This window comes from Macrobrachium nipponense, chromosome 26 (genome assembly GCF_015104395.2).
Source record: "Macrobrachium nipponense isolate FS-2020 chromosome 26, ASM1510439v2, whole genome shotgun sequence".
Lineage (NCBI taxonomy): Eukaryota > Metazoa > Arthropoda > Malacostraca > Decapoda > Palaemonidae > Macrobrachium > Macrobrachium nipponense.
Window position 1 is genome coordinate 28,988,364 of NC_087215.1, and position 22,780 is coordinate 29,011,143.

Genomic DNA, 22,780 nt, shown 5'->3' on the forward strand with positions numbered 1-22,780 from the left:
CTTGACTTCTGAAGAAGGACGCAGGCAGGAGGCGAGGCAAGGACGCATGAGTTTCAGATTGACGAACACGTGCAGAATGACCTGGAATTAGAGGTGACTCCTGGAGAAGCAGGTATTGATTTGTTGCATAAATTTACGGTTAATGCAGATGGTAATATTATGAGCACTGCATAACATGAGTCTACCTGAGAGAATATGAAGGTGATAGAAAAGAAGCACCAGACATCAATGGCCTTCGTGTACGACGTCCTCGGGAGGTCGTTGGAAATCTGCTGGTAGAGGGCGTAGAGGACCAAGAGAGTGGTCAGTGCCATCATGACCCTGAGGTCGCAGTTCTCCCTCTTGCAGAACAGGGAAGTATAGCTTATTATCATAAGCATGATAGTCGGTAGGTAGGCAGAGGTCAAGTAGTAAGCATATCTCCTGTAGAAGGTTATGCCAACAACGACTAGGCTGTAACCTTCGGCTGCTCCCTTCTGGATGGTAACGTCTTCTATTACATACTCAGCCAGCAGCTCCTGCAGATAGGCAAATGTTACTGAAACTACGAGAATGGTGCAGACGACACTTTTCCAATATCGTCACTGGCAAAATAAGTAAGATTCATCTGGGGCATCTAAACTGAAGATTTAGGCCGTTCTTTTACTTGTTCTTTACATTTATGTCATAAGATCTCGTCACTATCATCATCACTTACTGGAATATAATATAAGCTCAAACCAACAAACAGCCAATCTCTTGATGGAAGAAAGTAAGGTGATTTTTTTCATGACAAACTATCACACATTCAGCCAAAAGTAAGAGGGCGGAACTTGTTCAATATCCAAGCTATAGTAGTTCACACCCTCAGCAAAACATGTTCATTTCTGCAACAGAATTTTGCTCACTCTGAAACAGAACAGACTCACCTCTCCAAGGTAAGTTGCTGAAAGGTCGTTCCACTCCATGAACTCTTTCTTGGCGGAGGAAAACCTGATGAGTAATTGACAGTGTTGTCTGTCGAAGGGAAAGTTCTTCATGTTCATGGTGCAGCTGAAGGGGGCGTTGAACTTCTGCGTCAGTTCCAGGGAGTTCTTGGCTCCTTCATAGACCTCATCTGGAAGACATTCGTTAGGTTTTCAAGGTAACGTACTAGCATTCAAGTCTTTAGCAAAAAAGTCGAGTGTATGCAACTTTGTCAACGAGAAGGTTAAGTGACACGATTTATATATATATATATATATATATATATATATATAGGTATATATATATATATATATATATATATATATATATATAATATATAACATGACTTGTTAAAACAATGGGTCGAACATAGTCAAGGCATTGCTAAAGAGGACATTCAATCAATCGTATAAAGGATTAAAAAAAATACTGCACCATGAAAGAAACACATCAGCTGCGTACTGCCCTGCCATCTATTCAACTGAATCAAACGAATTAATTAAAGTCCCAGAATGGCGTATAAACAAAAAGAGGACGGAGTATGTCTGGGTGACGCCCTAAGACAAGAATCTACAACTCGAGACTAAATCAACGCAAAATAAAACGTAAATGGAACAACCATACGTCTGCATGAAGATACTTGAACTGGAGGTACTCTCTCTCTCTCTCTCTCTCTCTCTCTCTCTCTCACATTTACCTCTATGTATCCTGGAAGGGTCGTCCTCCTCCGGGCCAGAAAGCCTCGCTATGGTCACCACTGGCTCTGTGGTGAAGGTCTTTGGAAAGTCGGCATTGAGAAGTTCCACTTGAGGGAGCCACACGCTCTCAGGCTAAATACCAAACAAGAAGGATTATATATATATATATATATATCTATATATTATATAATTATATATATATATATATATATAATATCTAAATATCTATATATATTCTTATATATTATATAGATATATAATATATTATATTATATATTTATATATATACCTTTATGTTTATACATAGCATCACGTTTTATATATTTCGTGAACAAGTTATCACACACGCACACACACACACACACACACACACACACACACACATATATATATATATATATATATATATATATATATATATATATATATATATATATAGTATTATATCTATATATATAACAACTAATACATAAATATAGTATTAATGATAATGACAACCACATTGTTCTTTATTATCAAAGTTGCTGTGAATAATAGTGCTAATATTCACAAGAGTAATTAACACGAATGGCTTAAAGTCTCTCTCTCTCTCTCTCTCTCTCTCTCTCTCTCTCTCTCTCTCTCTCTCTCTCTCTCTCATACCTCGATATAATTCAGGTCACTCAAGGGGCTGAGATTCTTGTACCTCAGCCTCGTGTCGGACCATCCTATTCTCATCGTGAAGTCTACAATCAATTTCATGTCTCGGATGTTGATCTGAAATCAGACAGATATATAATTGACCACATTTCATTTGACAACAATGATAGTAACGATATAAATGTAAATGTCAAAAAACTGACTGATAGAACAACAAACATTGCTACGTGGGCTTCATCAGTGCTTGATATGTCACATAGCTCATGTGAATCTAATCAACCGCCTCAGTGGCGTGATCGGCATGGTCTTGGCCTGCCACCGAGGTGGCAGCGAGTTCAATTCTCGGGCATTCCTCTCAGGTGTGAGAAATGTGTATTTCTGGTGACAGAAGTTCACTCTCGACGTGGTTCTGAAGCCACGTAAAGCTGTTGGTCCCTTTGTTGAATGACCACTGGTTCCAAGCAACGTAAAATCACCATACAAACCAAACCAAAATGGGAATCTAATCAGGTATACTTAGATCCAGAGTATCCTGTTACGGTGGTGAAACAGAGCCTCAATAGTTTTGAGGTTATCGATATTATTTTGAGAATAGTATAATGGAATTGTCCAAGACGTGATGGGTAAGTGGAAGCAGATAGGTGGTCAATCTGAGCCTCATAGCCCACAAAATTTCTACGTGAGGAAGACATGAACGCAAGGAGAGGTATTGTATCTTAGAAGAGCAGCTCCCTCTGGGAGAAAATGCGTCAGATGTAACCCACCTAATGAAAAGATTTTTATTTTTTATTTATATATATTTTTTGGCATTATGCCAAGCACTGGGGCAACTAAGGCCATTCAGCGCTGAAACGGAAATGGACAGTAATAGGTTTGAAAGGTGTAACGAGAGGAAAGCCTCGCAGTTGCACTATGAATCAATTGTTAGGAGAGGGTGGAAAGTAAGATGAAGAAAGAGAATATGAAAGGAGGTACAGCATAAGGAAGGGACCTCGAGTGGTTAGAAACTAAGATAAATAATGGGTTTCCATTCTAACCCCAAACCCCATTCTTTCTATCCCTCCCCCTGCAGAAGCTCAGCCTCCAGAGGAAACTCCTCAGCATGGCATGTTCCGTACTATATGTGACCCGAGAAGAATTCGGTATGCTCATGTCTCTGGCACATCCGATAACCAGATGGTTTTGCCGATATAAGTCTAACAGATTGCTTTCCGTAACACAGGCTATTATAACAACGTGCTTTCCATACAAAGTCAGGAACCCTTACCTTGGAAAATCCGTGAATGCCAAGACTGGCATTGAGGAGGAGGGCGCTTCCAGGCTGCGTTCCAGGAGGCGGAAGGGCTCCAAGATAGTCTACCGGCTTCCAAAGCCTTTCACAGCCAACCTCGTCGCTATTGTCGGGGCAGTCCACTCGTTGGTCGCACCGCTGCGACAGGTTTACGCAGCTGCCGTCATTGCAGCTGTATTCCCAGTCATAACACGCTGACAGTGACAGCTGCATCGATGTGTCTGGAATACAAAGGAAAAAAAGAAAAAAAACTCTGGAAGATGTTTTCGACAGAAGGATCGATAGGACCAGTTTGCAAGGGAGCTTTTCGTCACAAAACCCAGGAACGACAAATCTTGATCTTTTTGCAGTGTATCTAGTCTCTCTTCAGTGAGGTGTATACGAACTCTCTCACACACGCCTACACATCCACACACACACACACACACACACACATGTGAACTCTTAAGACCGATAAATAGGCAAGTAGAAATACTATAGAAACTAACTAATTGTTTGAGTAACATTGCCAAGAAAGCTACTGATTTCTTATGAGAGAAAAACAAGAAGACAGGTAAATATTATACAAAAAAAAAAAAAAAGTAAAAGCTTAATGAGCTTATAAACATATATATATGAACATCACAGGCTTTACGTATTGTGCTCAAAGTTCAGATTAGAAAATATAAGAAAATGAACCACGGATTACGAACGAAAAACCTTAAGAAATTGGGCAATAGCCTGCAATGATTAGACAAGAAGTTGCTGACGCGATCGAAGATATTTTAGGCAAGAGTTCCAGAGGATGTTTTTTCAGTCTGCGGATGAATTATAAGGATGACTTATATGGATGCCGTACCGTGGGAGAGTTGGGGATGTTGGAGAGAGGATGAACGGAAATTAAGGCGAGTGGGAGAAACAAGACGTAAATATAATAAAGCTGTGTTAGCAACAGGAGAGAACGCTGGGATCCATATTGTTTAAGTGACTGGAAAAAATTCCCAGATGAATGACTGAATTAATGAATAAATGAATGCGCTACATGAAAGGCTGAATAGAATGAGGGAAAAGCAGAGAGGGCAAAATGGTTCTGAAGACCTTCCTTCTGTCAAACTTGTGAAAAGGATGTTTAGCTGATGCACAGCTTGAAATTTACCAACAAGCAAATGAATCAGGAAGGAGTCTGAAGAAAAATTAAACGGTTTCAATCGAACCTCAATTGAATTGAATTGAATTAAATATGGAATTTAGGCCAGAGGCCAAGCAGTGGGACATATGAGGCCATTCAGCGCTGAAATGGAAACTGACAGTAATAGGGTTGATAGGTGTAACAGGAGGAAAACCTCGCAGTTGCACTATGAAGCAATTGTTAGGAGAGGGTGGGAAGTAAGATAGAAGAAAGAGAATATGAAATGAACGAAGGGGATTTGCAGCTAGAGGCCGAAGGGACGCTGCTAAGAACCTTAAGTGATCCCTACAATGCACCGCATGAGGTGCGCTGACGGCCCTACCCCTCCTACGGGGTCGAACTTCAATGAAAACTAATTCCTGAAACAAATGAAGACATTCCATCGTACAACGTGTGATTATGTAGGTTTGCATCGCCACCTACTTGAGGGTTTTTGACAGATATCGAAGTCGGTCGTGGTCCACCAAGTCCTCTTCCCAAAAGGGACCTCATCATCATAGGTAAAGAATTTGGCCAAAACGTTTCCGGTCCAGACGTCGAGCAGAAGCCACGTTTCAACATTGTCGTACACGATGTTGTACTTCGTGAATCCTCTGAAACAACGATTTCATTGTTAATGAAAAGGCGAGGGTGGTACCGCAAATATCAACTCATCTTTTGTTGACCTACGTAAAGAAGACGGTAAATGAAAGCTAAGATAATAATTCAGGAAAAACTAGGTAACTTATTAATTATGCTATCTTTAGAATATAGTTACGTAAGCACTGGATTTCATGTCAAAATGCTGCAGTAAAAAAAAATTCTTAGCCTTATTATGTGTTTGGCGAAAAGGTTCAAATAATAAGTAATTTCACAAGTTCTCGAATGTCTCCCAAAACATCTAATAGCGCAGTCAAGTTATCGGTTCGGCCAAAGAAGTTGGGAGGAAATGTACTGATGAGAGGATAAGAAGTATCCTTCTAAGTCTACTGTCGAGCTAGAATTCCCGGAAACCTTCGTGGCGTCTGAAGAATCCTACTAGCTTTGGTTTTGCGATAGCAAGCTAAAGACTTCAATTTTCTTTCTTTCCGTGTGAGCTAAAAGGTCCTTATAGTATTTGAGAGAGAGAGAGAGAGAGAGAGAGAGAGAGAGAGAGAGAGAGAGAGAGAGAGAGAGAGAGATAAGGATTTCCATAAGGCTTTGTGACAAAATCTCAAAGCCCGGTAGAACCTAAACTTCTGCAGACTTTTAGTATGGCGATTTTAAAGAGTTTTTAGTCTATGACAGTAAGGTTGAAGACTGAAGCTGACATACTTTTGTACGTTTATAGGCAAGACTACTATTTGCAAAAGCTTCGAGCACGTTGCCCTGTCGACAAGTAATCTCAAAGCAGTTGCATCCTTTTGCAAATATTCACGAAAGGAACATAAATAGCCTCTACAAACTTTTGATTTATCAGTTCAAACCAGTTTCAGTAAATTCATTAACTGAGTTGATGATCGCCACAGCCGGCCCCCACCCCCATCTCCTCTCACCGCCTTTTTCAGAGAGTAGTGTCTACCATACCTGACAATACTATAACTGCAGTTTTGGTAGTTACAGTAAACAAAGACAATCTCTCTCTCTCTCTCTCTCTCTCTCTCTCTGAATTCCAACAGTCCATACGCCACCTCTCTCTCTCTCTCTCTCTCTCTCTCTCTCTCTCTCTCTCTCTCTCTCTGTCTGCCTGTCTGTTTGTCTCTCTCTGAATTCCAACAGTCCGTAAGCCACCTCTCTCTCTCTCTCTCTCAAAACAAAATAAAATCCCGAAGAGGCTCTACCCAGATCTGCACACTGATGGGAAAGAGGAAAAAATAGACAAATAAGACAAAGTCTGCAACCTTTTGAAAAGAGGGAATTGCAGATTCGGAGAAAGATGTTACTACAAACATCCCAAGGTATGTCACAACTATGAAATCTATGGTAAATGTGCATACCTAGACGGCTATGAGGATGATTGCAGAGATCTACATGCAAAAACATGCAAAAACCTTAAAGAAGGAAAAGGATGTAAGTTCGACAAAAAATGTAAATATATGCACCCTGTAGCCATGAATAAAAATCAATTAAATAATCAATTAAATAATAAAATCCAAAATAGGAAAGAAACAAATAAAGAGAGGGACAAAGAACATGAGGTGAAGGAAAAAAGCAAGCCATCACCGCGATATGGAGTGTCAGCAAAGAATTTCCAAGCATCAGCTCCAAGATACTACAGCTCAAGAGATAAATACTGTATGTATGATGCTAGGGGATATTGCAGATACGGAGAAAATTGCAGATTCAGACACAAAATGAATAATTATGATGAAGGAAGATCAAATATTATGGAAAAGTTGGATTTTTAATGTCAGAATTTCTGGAAATTAAGAAAAGAACAACATACCAGAACAGGAAAGAGACGTGGGAAAATCCTTATTATTACCCATATTAAATGAAGGAGATAACAAGCAAACCATCATAGTGATGAATACGCAGGGTTTAGTTACGAGTAACTCAAAAGAAATGAGTAACTTAGGAAAGACCTAACCCAAAATTGAAAAGAAAATAGATAGATGAATATAGTGATAAACCGTATTCCCAAGAGGACTGGTAATGACAATCAAGACAAAAATAGAAATCAAGGGGAACCGCGATATATGGAAAGACAAAAAACAATGAAATATATGAGAAATATAGTAACTTCAGAATGACAATAATAGCGGTAGAATTTGAATCTGAAAAATTAATGAACAGTAATATATAGACCCTCTAATACTAAAGAATTTGACACAATAATTGAAAAATTGGATGATATATGTAGAAATCACAAGGACTGGACTATTCTCCTATCCGGAGGCTTTAACTTTCCTTTCGTAGACTGGAAAGAACGAATAGGAGATTGTGGTTGCATTTATACATATAAAAAAGAAAGAAGAAATAAATAGTAAGTGCAGAAGATAAGAGGCAATTCGAAAAAGGGCCTTATTAGATATGCTACTAGAATACAACATTCAGCAAATAAATCACCTGCCAACAAGAAAGGAAAATACTTTAGACCTAGTATTTGTGAACGAGGTGAATTATGTTAAAGAAATAATAGTTTATAATGCGAGTATTTCAGACCATAATGTCATAGAATTAACCAGTCCATTCCAAGAAAGTGAAAACAGAGATAAGCAAGAAATGAAAAGTGGGAAGGATATGGAAAATACACCTTCTACAGTAGAAATATAAAATGGTCAGAAAATAAATGAAGAATTAAACAAAGATTGGATAACATTTTCGTAAGTTATGATATAAAGGTAAATACGAGATATTATATATTAGAGAAAATAGTGGATAAATATATACCGAAGAAGAAAAGTAAACATCAGTCATGCATACCAAGAGACAGAAGGATCTTGTTCCAGAAAATCAGAAAGTGGAAAAAAGGTCTTGCAAAAGAAAAAAATGCATGGAAAGTGACCGAACTAAAAAGTAAGATAGAAAATGCAATCAAAAGAAAATGAAAAACGGGTCTTGGAAGAAAAAAACCTACTATGAGATTCAGGGTCTCTGTAACACGGTTTTTTGGACTTTGCTCCTTGTCAAAAGCAATCGATGTAGCGAAAGTTGACATATGTATATTTTACAACCACACACAAATTTTGTCAGCATTATCATAACCTAAACCCGATAGTTTTAATTTTTATAGAGTAAAAACCTGATCTAGCCGACGCCATGGCCAATGATTACGAGCCAAGAGTCGAAAAACATTCATTACGTAAGCAAGGTAAACAAACACCTTTTGACTAAATGTTGCCCGCCCATCCACCCAGACAGGAAATTCCATCGGCTCTGAAACCAAAGACTTTATGAATGGCGGAACGATGCATAGATGTGGGTGGGGTATCAGTGCTAGCGTAGTAATACTACTGTAGCAGTAGTACCGCAACAGTATAGCAGTAATATACATGAATTAAACGTTTTAGACCAACTGCTGGGATCCTTGAGGATCATTTAGCACTTCTTACAACTACTACGAGAAATTAGTTTTTATAGCCAGAAGTTAAATTTTCTAATCCAATAATGCCCATGGTAGCCTTCAGTGTTATCCTGAATTATAACGAGGCGAAAGTGGGTGGAGCCTCATGAAGTCACCATTCTGACGATAATTATTGGTGAAGGTTTAAAGCCAATATACGGTACCGGCTATTTTTTTTCAGTAAATAGGTAAATAGCCAATAAATAAAAATTGCTTAACATTGGATATAGCAGTTATCAAATCAAGCTTGTCTACTATGTTTTTGGTAATTACCAACTATTCCCTACATCTTGTCAATCTGATTGTGACCTATAAAGTAGACTGTAATTTCTTTGGAAACTTATTTTGGGAGTTAGACTAATAATCGAAGTGTTTTTGTATTTATTAACATATTTTGTTGGTTTGTTCATTATGACAATTATCAGTGTAGAGGTTCCAGAGTTCATAAAGGTGTACTGCTTTGCTTGTATTTAAATTTGTATGTAATTGTTGCCAGAGGTTTAGCCTTCATTACGTATAGCCAATCATCCATCGAGAAAGAAGAAGAAATGATGTCATAAGTTACGTAACGAGTGCGTTCGAAACCTTTTCTCTGAGTAAGTTGGCCCGTCTTCAAAAAAAGGTCACTTTTACATTGTAAGTACCAAATTTATTCAACCTACGTAGTGCAGAATACACTCAAAATTTAATGTGTTTGATATAATATGTATTCTGAAAAAGCGTTATATTTATGAAATGCATAGATAAAAAGTTATTGCGAAAAAACCGTGTTACAGAGGCCCTGAATCTCATAGTAGTAAATATCAAGCAAACCCCAAACTACTGTACTCGTATGCAAAAAAGATGAATAGAAATAGGCCCTCTAAGAATTGAAAGGAGATTAACCAATGAAAAAAAGGAAATATGCAATATATTGGCAGAACGATATAAGAGAGAATTCACCCATAGAATTGATAATGAAGATAATGATATAGAAGTAAGGGATGAAAATAGTGAATATTTAGCTGACATAGATATTAATGAAGCTGATATTGTGCAGGCTATTAATGAAATTAAAAATGAAGCTGCAGCTGGGCCTGATGGTGTCCCTGCTATTTTGTTAAAGAAAGTAGTTCATTCTATCGCAAAGCCACTTGCAATATTATTAAGACAAAGTGTAGATACAGGCACGATTTATGATGAGCACAAATTAGCATATATTACCCCTACTTTCAAAAGTGGATCAAGACTAGAGGCAAGTAATTATAGGCCTGTGAGTCTAACATCACATATTATGAAAGTGTATGAAAGGGTAATGAAGAAAAATATTATGAAACATTTAATAAAAAAATAATTTGTTTAATAAAGGACAACATGGTTTTGTACCCGGAAAAAGTACACAAACCCAACTGTTAGTCCATCGTGAGAACATATACAAAAATATGAAAAGCGGAAATGAAACAGATGTGGTTTAAGACTTTGCAAAAGCTTTTGACAAGGTAGACCATAATATATTAGCGAAGAAAATTAGAAAACATAATGTAGTGGATAAAGTAGGAAGATGGTTAAAAGAATTTTTACACAACAGAAAACAGATAGTTATTGCAAACGATGAGAAATCGGATGAAGCTAAGGTAATATCCAGTATGCCACAAGGTACGGTGTTAGCTGCATTACTGTTTGTTATTATGATTGCAGACATAGACAGTAATGTTAAGGACTCGGTAGTGAGTAGTTTCGCCGATGACACAAGAATAAGTAGAGAAATTACTTGTGATGAAGATAGGAATGCGCTACAAAGAGACCTGAACAAATTATATGATTGGGCAGAGGTAAATAGGATGGTATTTAACTCTGATAAATTTGAATCAATAAATTATGGAAAGACAGAGATGGAAAGCTATATGCATATAGGGGACCTAATAATGAGACAATCACAAATAAGGAAGCAGTTAAAGACCTTGGTGTGATGTTGAATAGGAACATGTTATGCAATGATCAAATAGCAATTCTATTGGCAAAATGTAAAGCAAAAATGGGAATGTTGATACGGCACTTCAAAACAAGACATATGTTCATGGTCCACTTGAATATTGCAATATGATATGGTACCCACACTACCAAAAGGATATTGCACAAATAGAGAGTGTATAACGGTCCTTTACAGCTAGAATAGAAGAAGTTAAGGATCTTGACTCCTGGGAAAGACTACAATCCTTAAAATTATATAGTCTAGAAAGGATAAGAGAACGCTACATGATAATTCAGGCATGGAAACAAATAGAAGGAATTGCCGAAAACATCATGGAGCTAAAAATATCAGAAAGAGCAAGCAGAGGTAGATTAATACTGCCCAAAACTATACCAGGAAAAATAAGGAAAGCACACAGGACCTTAATCCACTACGCACCAGCATCGACAATGCAGCGTCTATTCAATGCGTTGCCAGCTCATCTGAGGAATATATCAGGAGTGAGCGTAGATGTGTTTAAGCATAAGCTCAACAAATATCTAAGCTGCATCCCAGACCATCCAAGATTGGAAGATGCAAAATATACCGGAAGATGCACTAGCAACTCTCTGGTAGACATTAGAGGTGCCTCACTCTGAGGGACCTGGGGCAACCCGAACAAGATGTAAGGTAAGGTAAGGTCTCTCTCTCTGAATTCCAACAGCAAGTAAGCACCCCCCACCTCTCTCTCTCTCTCTCTCTCACTGAATTCCAACAGTCCGTAAGCTCTCTCTCTCTCTCTCTCTCTCTCTCTCTCTCTCTCTCTCTCTCTCTGAATTCCAACAGTCCGTAAGCCACCTCTCTCTCTCTCTCTCTCTCTCTCTCTCTCTCTCTCTCTCTCTCTCTGTCTGTCTGTCTGTCTGTCTCTGTATTCCAACAGTAAGTAAGCCACCTTCTCTCTCTCTCTCTCTCTCTCTCTCTCTCTCTCTCTCTCTCTCTCTCTCTGAATTCCCACAGTCCGTAAGCCACCCCACCTGAACAGAGGCATCTCGCCATACTGGTTTGCCATCCTGAAGAAAGTCTCATGAACGAAGGATTCACAGAGACCTCGCACCCTCAGCACCACGGGCTCTTCTTCTTGACAGGAGGCGCAGAACTTGTACGTTGAGGAGCAGGTGACGTCATGCCATTCCTCTCGGTAAGGAGGGATCTTCAAGCCTGCGCATGATCGTTTTCCTTCTGCGAGAAAGTTGCTGTAGGTCATGGGGTCGCCCTAAAAAATAAAAGGTATCAAGTCCAGTGAAGATGGGAATAATAATAATAATATATTTTGGTTGAGGACCCTCTTATAGGCAAATGCTGTTAAAGAGAATGACAGAATTAAGCAAGTTGATTTTATATATTTTTTTTTCTATTTTTCTTACAATTCGCTTCTCAGGCTCAGCGATGTTTCTGAGTAACTGGCTACTATTAATGTTGTGAATTTCGAAAAATTATAAAAATGCTGAAGGTGATCTTTTTTTTTTTTTATTATTAAAACAGGATCTCAGGTCCAGGTCAAGCAGAGGTCGTCATCAGTGCCGGTATTATTCCGGAATAATGCCGGCACTGATGACGACCCCTGCTTGACCTGGACTGAGATCCTGTTTTAATAAAATAAAAAATCACCTTCAGCATTTTTATAATTTTTCGAAATTCACAACATTAATAGTGGCCAGTTACTCAGAAACATCGCTGAGCCTGAGAAGCGAATTGTAAGAAAAATAGAAAAAAAAACAATATATAAAACCAACTTGCCTAATTCTGCCATTCTCTTTAACAGAATAATAATAATAATAATAATAATAATAATAATAATAATAATAATAATAATAATAATAATAATAAGAAGAAGAAGAAGAAGAAGAAGAAGAAGAAGAAGAAGAAGAAGAAGAACTTCGGTTCTTGAACCAAGTTGTCCAATGTGAAAAGTTAATGGAAAAAAATATTGCTTAGTCTACCTTTACGGTAAACCAGCTTCCACAAGCACATTCTTGAACATTCTTCACTGTTATCATCAAAATTCCTAGGATATCCACGAATTCTTAACTCCTGAACGCTACCTTATATGTATAATTTTTCATAGACATTGTCTTTCAGAATCCTTGAGAGGGAGAGAGAGAGAGAGAGAAGGGTATATTTCTTGAAAGCAAGCAGCTGAGAGAGAGAGAGAGAGAGAGAGAGAGAGAGAGAGAGAGAGAGAGAGAGAGAGAGAGAGGTAAATTTCTTGAAAGCAAGCAGTTGTATGAGAGAGAGAGAGAGAGAGAGAGAGAGAGAGAGAGAAGGTATATTTCTTGAAAGCATTCAGCTGAGAGAGAGAGAGAGAGAGAGAGAGAGAGAGAGAGAGAGAGAGGAAATTTCTTGAAAGCAAGCAGCTGTGTATGAGAGAGAGAGAGAGAGAGAGAGAGAGAGAGAGAGAGAGAGAGAGAGGTATATTTCTTGAAAGCATTCAGCTGAGAGAGAGAGAGAGAGAGAGAGAGAGGAGGTATATTTCTTGAAAGCATACAGCTGAGAGAGAGAGAGAGAGAGAGAGAGAGAGAGAGAGAGAGAGAGAGAGAGAGAGAGAGAGAGAGATAGAGGTAAATTTCTTGAAAGCAAGCAGCTGTGTATGAGAGAGAGAGAGAGAGAGAGAGAGAGAGAGAGAGAGAGAGAGAGAGAGAGAGAGAGAAGGTATATTTCTTGAAAGCAAGCAGCTGAGAGAGAGAGAGAGAGAGAGAGAGAGAGAGAGAGAGAGAGAGAGAGAGAGAGAAGATATATTTCTTGAAAGCGAGTAGCTGTGTATGAGAGAGAGAGAGAGCGAGAGGAGAGAAAGAGAGAGAGAGAGAGAGAGAAAGAGAGAGAGAGAGAGAGCCTTACCTTACCTTACCTTACAGACCTTACAGTTCGTTCGGGTTGCCCCAGGTCCCTCAGTGTGAGGCGCCTCTAATGTCTACCAGAGAGTTGCTAGTACATCTTCCGGTATATTTTGCATCTTCCAATCTTGGATGGTCTGGGATGCAGTTTAGATATTTGTCGAGCTTATTCTTAAACACATCTACGCTCACTCCTGATATATTCCTCAGATGAGCTGGCAACGCATTGAATAGACGCTGCATTATCGATGCTGGTGCGTAGTGGATTAATGTCCTGTGTGCTTTCCTTATTTTTCCTGGTATAGTTTTGGGCACTATTAATCTACCTCTGCTTGCTCTTTCTGATATTTTTAGTTCCATGATATTTTCTGTTATTCCTTCTATCTGTTTCCATGCCTGAATTATCATGTAGCGTTCTCTTCTCCTTTCTAGACTTATATTTAAGGATTGTAGTCTTTTCCCCAGTAGTCTAGGTCCTTAACTTCTTCTATTCTAGCTGTAAAGGACCTTTGTACACTCTCTATTTGTGCAATATCCTTTTGATAGTGTGGGTACCATATCATATTGCAATATTCAAGTGGACTACGAACATATGTTTTATAAAGCATAATCATGTGTTCAGCTTTTCTTGTTTTGAAGTGCCGTAACAACATTCCCATTTTTGCTTTACATTTTGCCAACAGAATTGCTATTTGATCATTGCATAACATGTTCCTATTCATCATCACACCAAGGTCTTTAACTGCTTCCTTATTTGTGATTGTCTCATTATTAGGTCCCCTATATGCATATAGCTTTCCTTCTCTGTCTCCATAATTTATTGATTCAAATTTATCAGAGTTAAATACCATCCTATTTACCTCTGCCCAATCATATACTTTGTTAAGGTCTCTTTGTAGAGCGTTCCTATCTTCATCACAAGTAATTTCTCTACTTATTCTTGTGTCATCAGCGAAACTACTCACTACCGAATCCTTAACATTACTGTCTATGCTTCAATCATAATAACAAACAATATTGCAGCTAGCACCGTACCTTGTGGCACACCGGATATTACCTTGGTTTCATCCGATTTCTCATCGTTTGCAATAACTATCTGTTTTCTGTTGTGTAAAAATTCTTTTAACCATCTTCCTACTTTATCTACGATATTGTGTTTTCTAATTTTCTTTGCTAATATATTATGGTCTACTTTGTCAAAAGCTTTTGCAAAGTCTAGATAAACCACATCTGTTTCATTTCCGCTTTTCATATTTTTGAATATGTTCTCACGGTGGACTAACAGTTGGGTTTGTGTACTTTTTCCGGGTACGAAACCGTGTTGTCCTATATTAAACAAATTATTTTTATTAAATGTTTCATAATATTTTTCTTCATTACCCTTTCATACACTTTCATAATATGTGATGTTAGACTCACAGGCCTATAATTACTTGCCTCTAGTCTTGATCCACTTTTGAAAGTAGGGGTGATATATGCTAATTTGTGCTCATCATAAATCTTGCCTGTATCTACACTTTGTCTTAATAATATTGCAAGTGGCTTTGCGATAGAATGAACTACTTTCTTTAACAAAATAGCAGGGACTCCATCCGGCCCTGCAGCAGCTCCATTTTTAATTTCATTAATTGCCTGCACAATATCAGCTTCATTAATTTCTATGTCAGCTAAATATTCACTATTTCTTCCCTTACTTCTATATCATTATCTTCATTTATCTAATTCTAGGGGTGAATTCTCTCTTATATCGTTCTGCCAGTATGTTGCAAATTTCTTTTTTTCATTCGTTAATCTCCCTTCAATTCTCAGAGGGCCTATTTCTATTCTTCTTTTATTCATCTTCTTCGCATATGAGTATAATAGTTTGGGGTTTTGCTTGATATTTAATAGGGTTTTTTCTTCCAAGTCCCGTTTTTCATTTCTTTTGATTGTATAATCTTTTGTTCTGGCATTTCCTATCTTACTTTTTAGTTCTATAACTTTCCATGCATTTTTTTCTTTTGCAAGACCTTTTTTCCACTTTCTGATTTTCTGGAACAAGATCCTTCTGTCTCTTGTATGCATGAATGATGTTTACTTTTCTTCTTCGGTATATATTTTTCCACTATTTCTCCAATATTTTATATAATATCTCCGTATTTACCCTTATGTCATCACTTACGAAAATGTTATCCCAATCTTTGTTTAATTCTTCATTAATTTCTGACCATTTTATATTTTTACTGTAGAAGTTGTATTTTCCATATCCTTCCCACTTTTTCATTTCTTGCTTATCTCTATTTTCACTTGCTTTGGAATGAACTGTTAATTCTATGACATTATGGTCTGAAATACTCGCATTATAAACTATTATTTCTTTAACATAATTCATCTCGTTCACAAATACTAGGTCTAAAGTATTTTCCTTTCTTGTTGGCAGGTGATTTATTTGTTGAATGTTGTATTCTAGTAGCATATCTAATAGCTTTTCAAATTGCCTCTTATCTTCTGCACTACTATTACTCTCTTTTTTATATGTATAAGTACAACCACAATCTCCTATTCGTTCTTTCCATTCTACGAAAGGAAAGTGAAGTCACCAGATAGGAGAATAGTCCAGTCCTTGTGATTTCTACATATATCATCCAATTTTCAATTATTAAGTCAAACTCTTTAGTATTAGGAGGTCATATATTACTATGTTCATCAATTTTTCAGATTCAAATTCTACCGCTATTAGTTCACATTCTGAGTTACTATATTTCTCATATATTTTTCCTTGTTTTTTGTCTTTCCAATATATTGCGGTTCCCCCTTGATTCCTATTTTTTCTATCTGATCTATAAGTTTGGAACCCTTTTATTTGATCATCATTCCCAGTCTCTTGGGAATACCAGGTTTCACTTATATTCATTATATCTATTTTCTTTTCATTTTGGGTTAGTTCTTCTAAGTACTCTATTTTTCTTTTTGAGTTACTCGTAACTAAACCCTGCGCATTCATCACTATGATGGTTTGCGTGTTTTCTTCTCATTTAATAATGGTAGTAATAAGGATTTTCCCATGTCTCTTTCCTGTTCTGGTATGTTGTTCTTTTTTCATTTCCAGAAATTCTGACATTAAAAAATCCAACTTTTCCATAATATTGATCTTCCTTCATCATAATTATTCATTTTGTGTCTGAATCTGCAATTTTCTCCGTTTCTGCAATATCCTCTTGCATAATAAATACAGTTATTATCTCTTGAGTAGAATTTCGGAGCTGATGCTTTGAATTTTTTTGCTGACACCTCTGCATATCTCATTGGTGGTTTGCTTTTCTCTTTTACCTGATATTCTTGATTTCTCTCTTTATTTGTTTCTTTCTTATTTTGGATTTTATTACTTGGTTGGTTATTTATTTGATTATGATTCATGGCTACAGGGTGCATATATTTGCATTTTTTGTCGAACTTACATCCTTTTCCTTCTTTTAGGTTTTTACATATTTTTGGATGCAGATCTCTGCAATCATCCCCATATCCATCTAAGTATGCACATTTACCATATATTTCATAGTTTTGACATATCTTAGGATGTTTGTAGTAACATCTTTCTCCAAATCTGCAATTCCCTCTTTTCAAAAGGTTGCAGATTTTGTCTTTCTTGTCTATTTTTTCCTCTTTCCCGTCATTGTGTAGATCTGGGTAGAGCCTCTTCGGGATTTTGCTTTTCTGTTGTCATATCGTAATTTATTTCTTCGTAGGTATGCTGCTTTATTGCCTCATATGTAGTATCAATGAGTATCTCTGCATCCATACTTTTATCTTGTTCTTTGTTTTCCTTATTTTTTTTCTGTCATTTCATTTTTGTTTACTTCTCTTCCGTTTTCCTCTTCTTCTTTTTCTTCTTCTTCTTCTCTTCCTCTTCTTCTTCATCCTCAACTATTTGTACATTCAATCTTGATTTAATAACATTGTCTATCCATGATAGACATGTTGAACAAAAAATTCTTGTATCTTTTCTCAAATCTTGTATTACCTCAGCACACTGTGGATGGGTCGGAATGTTGCATGCAGCACATTTTCTGATTAGGTTTTGTGGATTGACTATGCTATACCAAACCTTACACAGTTTGCATGCTTTTGGCATTCTTTTTCCTAATGCATCAATTAGGATATTCACAAGATTCACCTTATTCATTTTCTTTGTCGGAATATGTTGGTTTATGTATATTTTCTTTATGAGTCTCTTGACCACTTGGATTTTATTTGGAACTTCTTCAATTATTTTCAAGATGTTTTCATTAGATTTGTTCCAGTTTGAAGGATTATATCCTTCTAATATATCTATGAATGCTTTTGTATCTTTTTGGTTAGGACTGTTGCTGATTTCATAGATGAGAAATGCCAGTTCCCTTCCTGCTACCTCATCGTATTGCGAATCTGCTAAACACGCCAAATTACGCCACCTCTTCCCGCAGTTGGAACTTACTGCCATCTTGTTCTGATTTATAGTATTACACTTGATAAACTAACTTAGAAGACGCTTTATCCTACTATTTTCACACTAATCTTATCACCGATAGTTCACGAACACTTCTAGATATTTCTCAAATTCTAGTCGTATGTTAAACTTGTGATATCTGTTGATTAATCTGACTTCACGCGGGTACGTCTCACCAAGCAAGAGAGAGAGAGAGAGAGAGAGAGAGAGAGAGAGATATATTTCTTGAAAGCGAGTAGCTGTGTATGAGAGAGAGAGAGAGAGAGAGAGAGAGAGAGAGAGAGAGAGAGAGAGATGAGGTATATTTCTTGAAAGCAAGCAGCTGAGAGAGAGAGAGAGAGAGAGAGGCTGAGAAATCAAGCAGCTGTGTATGAGAGAGAGAGAGAGAGAGAGAGAGAGAGAGAGAGAGAGAGAGAGAGAGAGAGAGAGAGAGAGAGAAGGTATATTTCTTGAAACCAAGGAGCTGTGACCTACTAGTAGTCAATACCATTCTTATAATCATCACCCTCACTCAAAAGTTTGTCCCTCCAAATGAAATCTTACACTCTGACGAGTCCATGTTCCGTCCTGACCCCTGGTGGCTCCCAGCCACATGAAGACGCTGGCATGGTTATGAGGCTGACACACGTCGACGAAAGGTTCTGAATCCCGATATAGGAGACTGTTTTCTTCAGAGTTGCCAGGAAGTGCCATCACTGACTTCAGGCTACGGCAGAGATGCTGGGCTTCCTCATGTGTTCTCCTCTTGGGGAAGATGACGAAGCTGAAACTAAGGCGAGAAAAATTATTATTTATTTATTTATTTATTTATTTATTTATTTATTTATTTCTTTTTTTTTTATCACAGTCCTCCAATTCGACTGGGTGGTATTGTGGTAGTTGTAGTGTGGGGTTCCGGGTTGCATCCTGCCTCCTTAGGAGTCCTTCACTTTTCTTACTATCTGCGCCGTTTCTAGGATCACAGTCTTCTGCATGAGTCCTGGAGCTACTTCAGTCTCTAGTTTATTATTATTATTATTATTATTATTATTATTATTATTATTATTATTATTATTATTATTATTCAGAAGATGGACCCCATATTCATTTGGAGCAAACCCACAGGGGCCATTGACTTGAAGAAATTCAAGCTTCCAAAGAACTTGCTCATCAGGAAGTTTGAGAATTTAAATTAAATACAGAAAGAAGAGATCTCACCTACTAAAAAGAAAAAAATAATTTAGTAAATAAATGATTAGATAAAAATGTATTAAAATGCAAGAATAGCATCAGGGTAGTAATGCATTGCATTTTCCGTTGAACTTTTGAAGTATTTTGTATTCTCATTCAAATGTTTGCATAAGGGTGGAAGTAGACAGGTCAGTTTACAGAGAATGAGTAAATCAAGTCTTAAAATTGAGAATCAAAAGCAATATTAACTATACAATTTTAGGTAGATATAACATTTTGACTCAGTTACTCCCTCCATTGACTTCCAGGCCTCTTTTTGACTCACCGTCACGCGCCTTTCATCTGTCTTGTGTCACGTCAGTTAAATAAATTATATCCTCACTGTCCAGCCCAGTCGACTATAGTAGATTCACATCAACCGCGCAGCCGATGTCCAGGCCCAGTCCCTTACGACGCTCCTGATTGGCTGTTGACAAGACAATCACAGTGCTGGAAACTCTCAGCCTCTCGAGAGAATTCACATAGGAGAGGTGGAATATACTTCCTCCCTATGTTAACTTTCTCGAGAGACTGAGGGTTTCCAGCCCTGTGATTGGCTTATCAACAGCCAATCAGAAGCGTCGTAAGGGACTGGCCTTAGACATCAGATTCGCGGATGATGTGAATCTACTATAGGATGTTATCTTTCTACCCTCTACTCAAATTCGAATGCGATATGCATAAAGATCAGAATACAACAAAGATAAGTACATAAGATTAAATGACTGAATTTCCTCTGCACGACCAAGAGAGATGTCAGATTGAAAAAGAAAAGAAAAAAAACTCCTGGCCAGACTTACTTCTTAGGGGCACAGTATTCTTCCCGCTGGATCTCCCGAACGTCGACAGGACCACTGATTTCCCACTCTGATTTTGACCACGGGACTAAGTCTCCTTCCTCGACGTCCGGGTGACACGACGCCAGCATCGAAACCTCCGATGAATCCAGAGGCCTCGAGTACAAGCTGCAATAAGAAGGTGGATGGTCAGTTTGTTTGTTAGTATGGTGTTTTGACGTTGCCTGGAACCAGCGGTTATTCAGCAACGGGACCAACGGCTTGACGTGACTTCCGAACCACGTCGAGAGTGAACGTCTATCACCAGAAATACACATCTCTCACACCTCAATGGAATGCCCGAGAATCGAACTCGCGGCCACCAAGGTGGCAGGCCAAGACCATACCGATCACGCCACTGAGGCGCTTGTGGCTGGTCAGTGTTTGGTGCTTTCCAATCAAGCGTCTCGCTTCTCCCTCCTTTATTTTGCTTTCTATGTGCTTGGTCTCAATGGGGGTGTCTGTTAAACCCTCCCTCTGACTTTTACACTGAAATATGAGTCCCTGTTGATTCGTCTTTCTCTTTTTACATCAGCTCCTTTAGGCTGGTGAAAGATCAGTTCCTCAGGCCCGTGCCGAGCGGGGGTGGTGTCGGGGGGGGGGGGGGGGGGGGGGGGGGGGGGATTTCTGGAAGTCCATATTTTTTGTGACTATCCTTTTCATTAAACTGTATTTACAAAGTAATAAATAATTGTTTTTTTGTCAAGTCAAAGCATATAACATAACAACATATAAAATAATATGCATGTCATCGTTAACATAATCAATGAATCAATCAATAAAACTGAAGAAATATTCTTGAACTGCAGTGCAAACTTTCAACATCATACGTGCAATTCTGTTAACCAAAGTCGGTACTTTGAATAACATCTAATCGGGTAGAAGGGCATAGACCGCATACCCAATTTTTCTTCTAAATATAAATTAAATAACATTTTTAAGCATTTCATCATGTATATACCTATATATGCAATGACATTTACAGAAGAAAAGATCCAGTTTTGGGGAAAACGAACGCCCCCATGAAAAACTCCAGGTATGGGCCTGTTCCTTCAGAAAGAAAAACCAGCCCAGGTTCAATTATTATTATTATTAATTTCAGTAGATGGAACCTATTCACATGGAACCAGCACGCATGGGCTACTGACTTGAAATTCAAGCTTCCAAAGAATGTTGGTTTCAACCTCCCACCGCAGACCCCACACTGCAGCAGTAACTGATCATGATACCGAGCCAGTGATTTTTTATCACCCTGAGGGAGACACTAACCCGCGACATCTGAGTGGCATGCCACGACTCTAACCACTATACTAGCGGACCAGCTTCAGTTGTCAATTGAGCAACTTTGCTTGCTACTAATGTTGTAGTCGCTTAACGTAACTAATCACTCGTCACTATAGTAGGTCTAACTGATTACCAAAAAGATTTTGCAGTTATCTAAGTTGAAAATGTACAGCTTTTATGACCGTGTTTTTTGTGAGAGTCCATTAGTGCAATGGCCAGTAGCAAGTTAGCTGTTTTATGACTTCAATTCTTAAGGTTTTTTTTTATTTTTTTTTTTATTTATTTTTTTTTTTTTTACATTTGGATATATTTCACACTTAGTCTAGACTCTTTTTCTTTGACGCATTTCCCAAGATCGTCTGTGCATTGCGAGCAGGGTCCTGACTGCGAGTAATAATAATAATAATAATAATAATAATAATAATAATAATAATAATAATAATAATAATAATAATAATAAGAATAATATAATAATAATAATCATAATAATAATAATAATAATAATAAGAAGAAGAAGAAGAAGCAAGAAAACAAGGGAGGAACTCAACGAGAAATACAAAGTACAAGAGAGGGGACTAAACAACACAATAGAAGATGTAAAACAGAGGCTTAAGGCCAATTGCACACAAGATCCAACGGTACATGAACAGGAATAAGGGATACCAACAGAACAAACTATTCGCAACCAACCAGCCAACTACGAGGGGAAGACAACCACCCAGAAATTCCTGAAGCCGAACCAAGTAAGAGACTCTGGGAAAACATATGGAGCAATCCGGTATCACACAACAAACATGCAACATGGCTCCAGGAAGTCAAGGAAGAAGAAACAGGGAGAATAAAACAAAGATTCACAGACATCACGACAGACACAGTCAGACACCAACTAAAGAAAATGCCAAACTGGAAAGCCCCAGGTCCCGATGAAGTCCATGGATACTGGCTCAAAAACTTCAAGGCCCTACACCCACGAATAGCAGAACAACTCCAGCATTGTATCTCAAATCACCAAGCACCCAAATGGATGACCACAGGAAGAACATCCTTAGTACAAAAAGACAAGAGTAAGGGAAATATAGCCAGTAACTACAGGCCTATCACCTGCCTACCAATAATGTGGAAGTTACTAACAGGTATCATCAGTGAAAGGCTATACAACTACCTAGAGGAGACAAACACCATCCCCCACCAACAGAAAGGCTGCAGAAGGAAGTGTAGGGGCACAAAAGACCAGCTCCTGATAGACAAAATGGTAATGAAGAACAGGAGGAGAAGGAAAACCAACCTAAGCATGGCATGGATAGACTATAAGAAAGCCTTCGACATGATACCACACACATGGCTAATAGAATGCCTGAAAATATATGGGGCAGAGAAAATACCATCAGCTTCCTCAAAAA

General features: G+C 38.0%; 1 protein-coding gene across 2 annotated transcripts in view; it reads right to left on the bottom strand.

Moving 5' to 3' along the window:
- LOC135200106 (uncharacterized) overlaps nt 1-22,780 on the bottom strand; it is a 49,033-nt gene that overhangs the window by 499 nt on the left and 25,754 nt on the right. For both annotated transcript variants that reach the window (XM_064228434.1, XM_064228433.1), the window contains 10 exons: nt 20,061-20,225; nt 18,595-18,820; nt 11,730-11,968; nt 5,165-5,334; nt 3,550-3,794; nt 2,286-2,399; nt 1,643-1,775; nt 909-1,096; nt 186-518; nt 1-81 (listed from right to left, as the gene is read on the bottom strand). The exon at nt 1-81 is cut by the window's left edge and continues 499 nt beyond it. In XM_064228434.1, coding sequence (XP_064084504.1) covers nt 1-81; nt 186-518; nt 909-1,096; nt 1,643-1,775; nt 2,286-2,399; nt 3,550-3,794; nt 5,165-5,334; nt 11,730-11,968; nt 18,595-18,820; nt 20,061-20,225 — 1,894 coding nt within the window. The remainder of the gene's footprint in view (nt 82-185; nt 519-908; nt 1,097-1,642; nt 1,776-2,285; nt 2,400-3,549; nt 3,795-5,164; nt 5,335-11,729; nt 11,969-18,594; nt 18,821-20,060; nt 20,226-22,780) is intronic.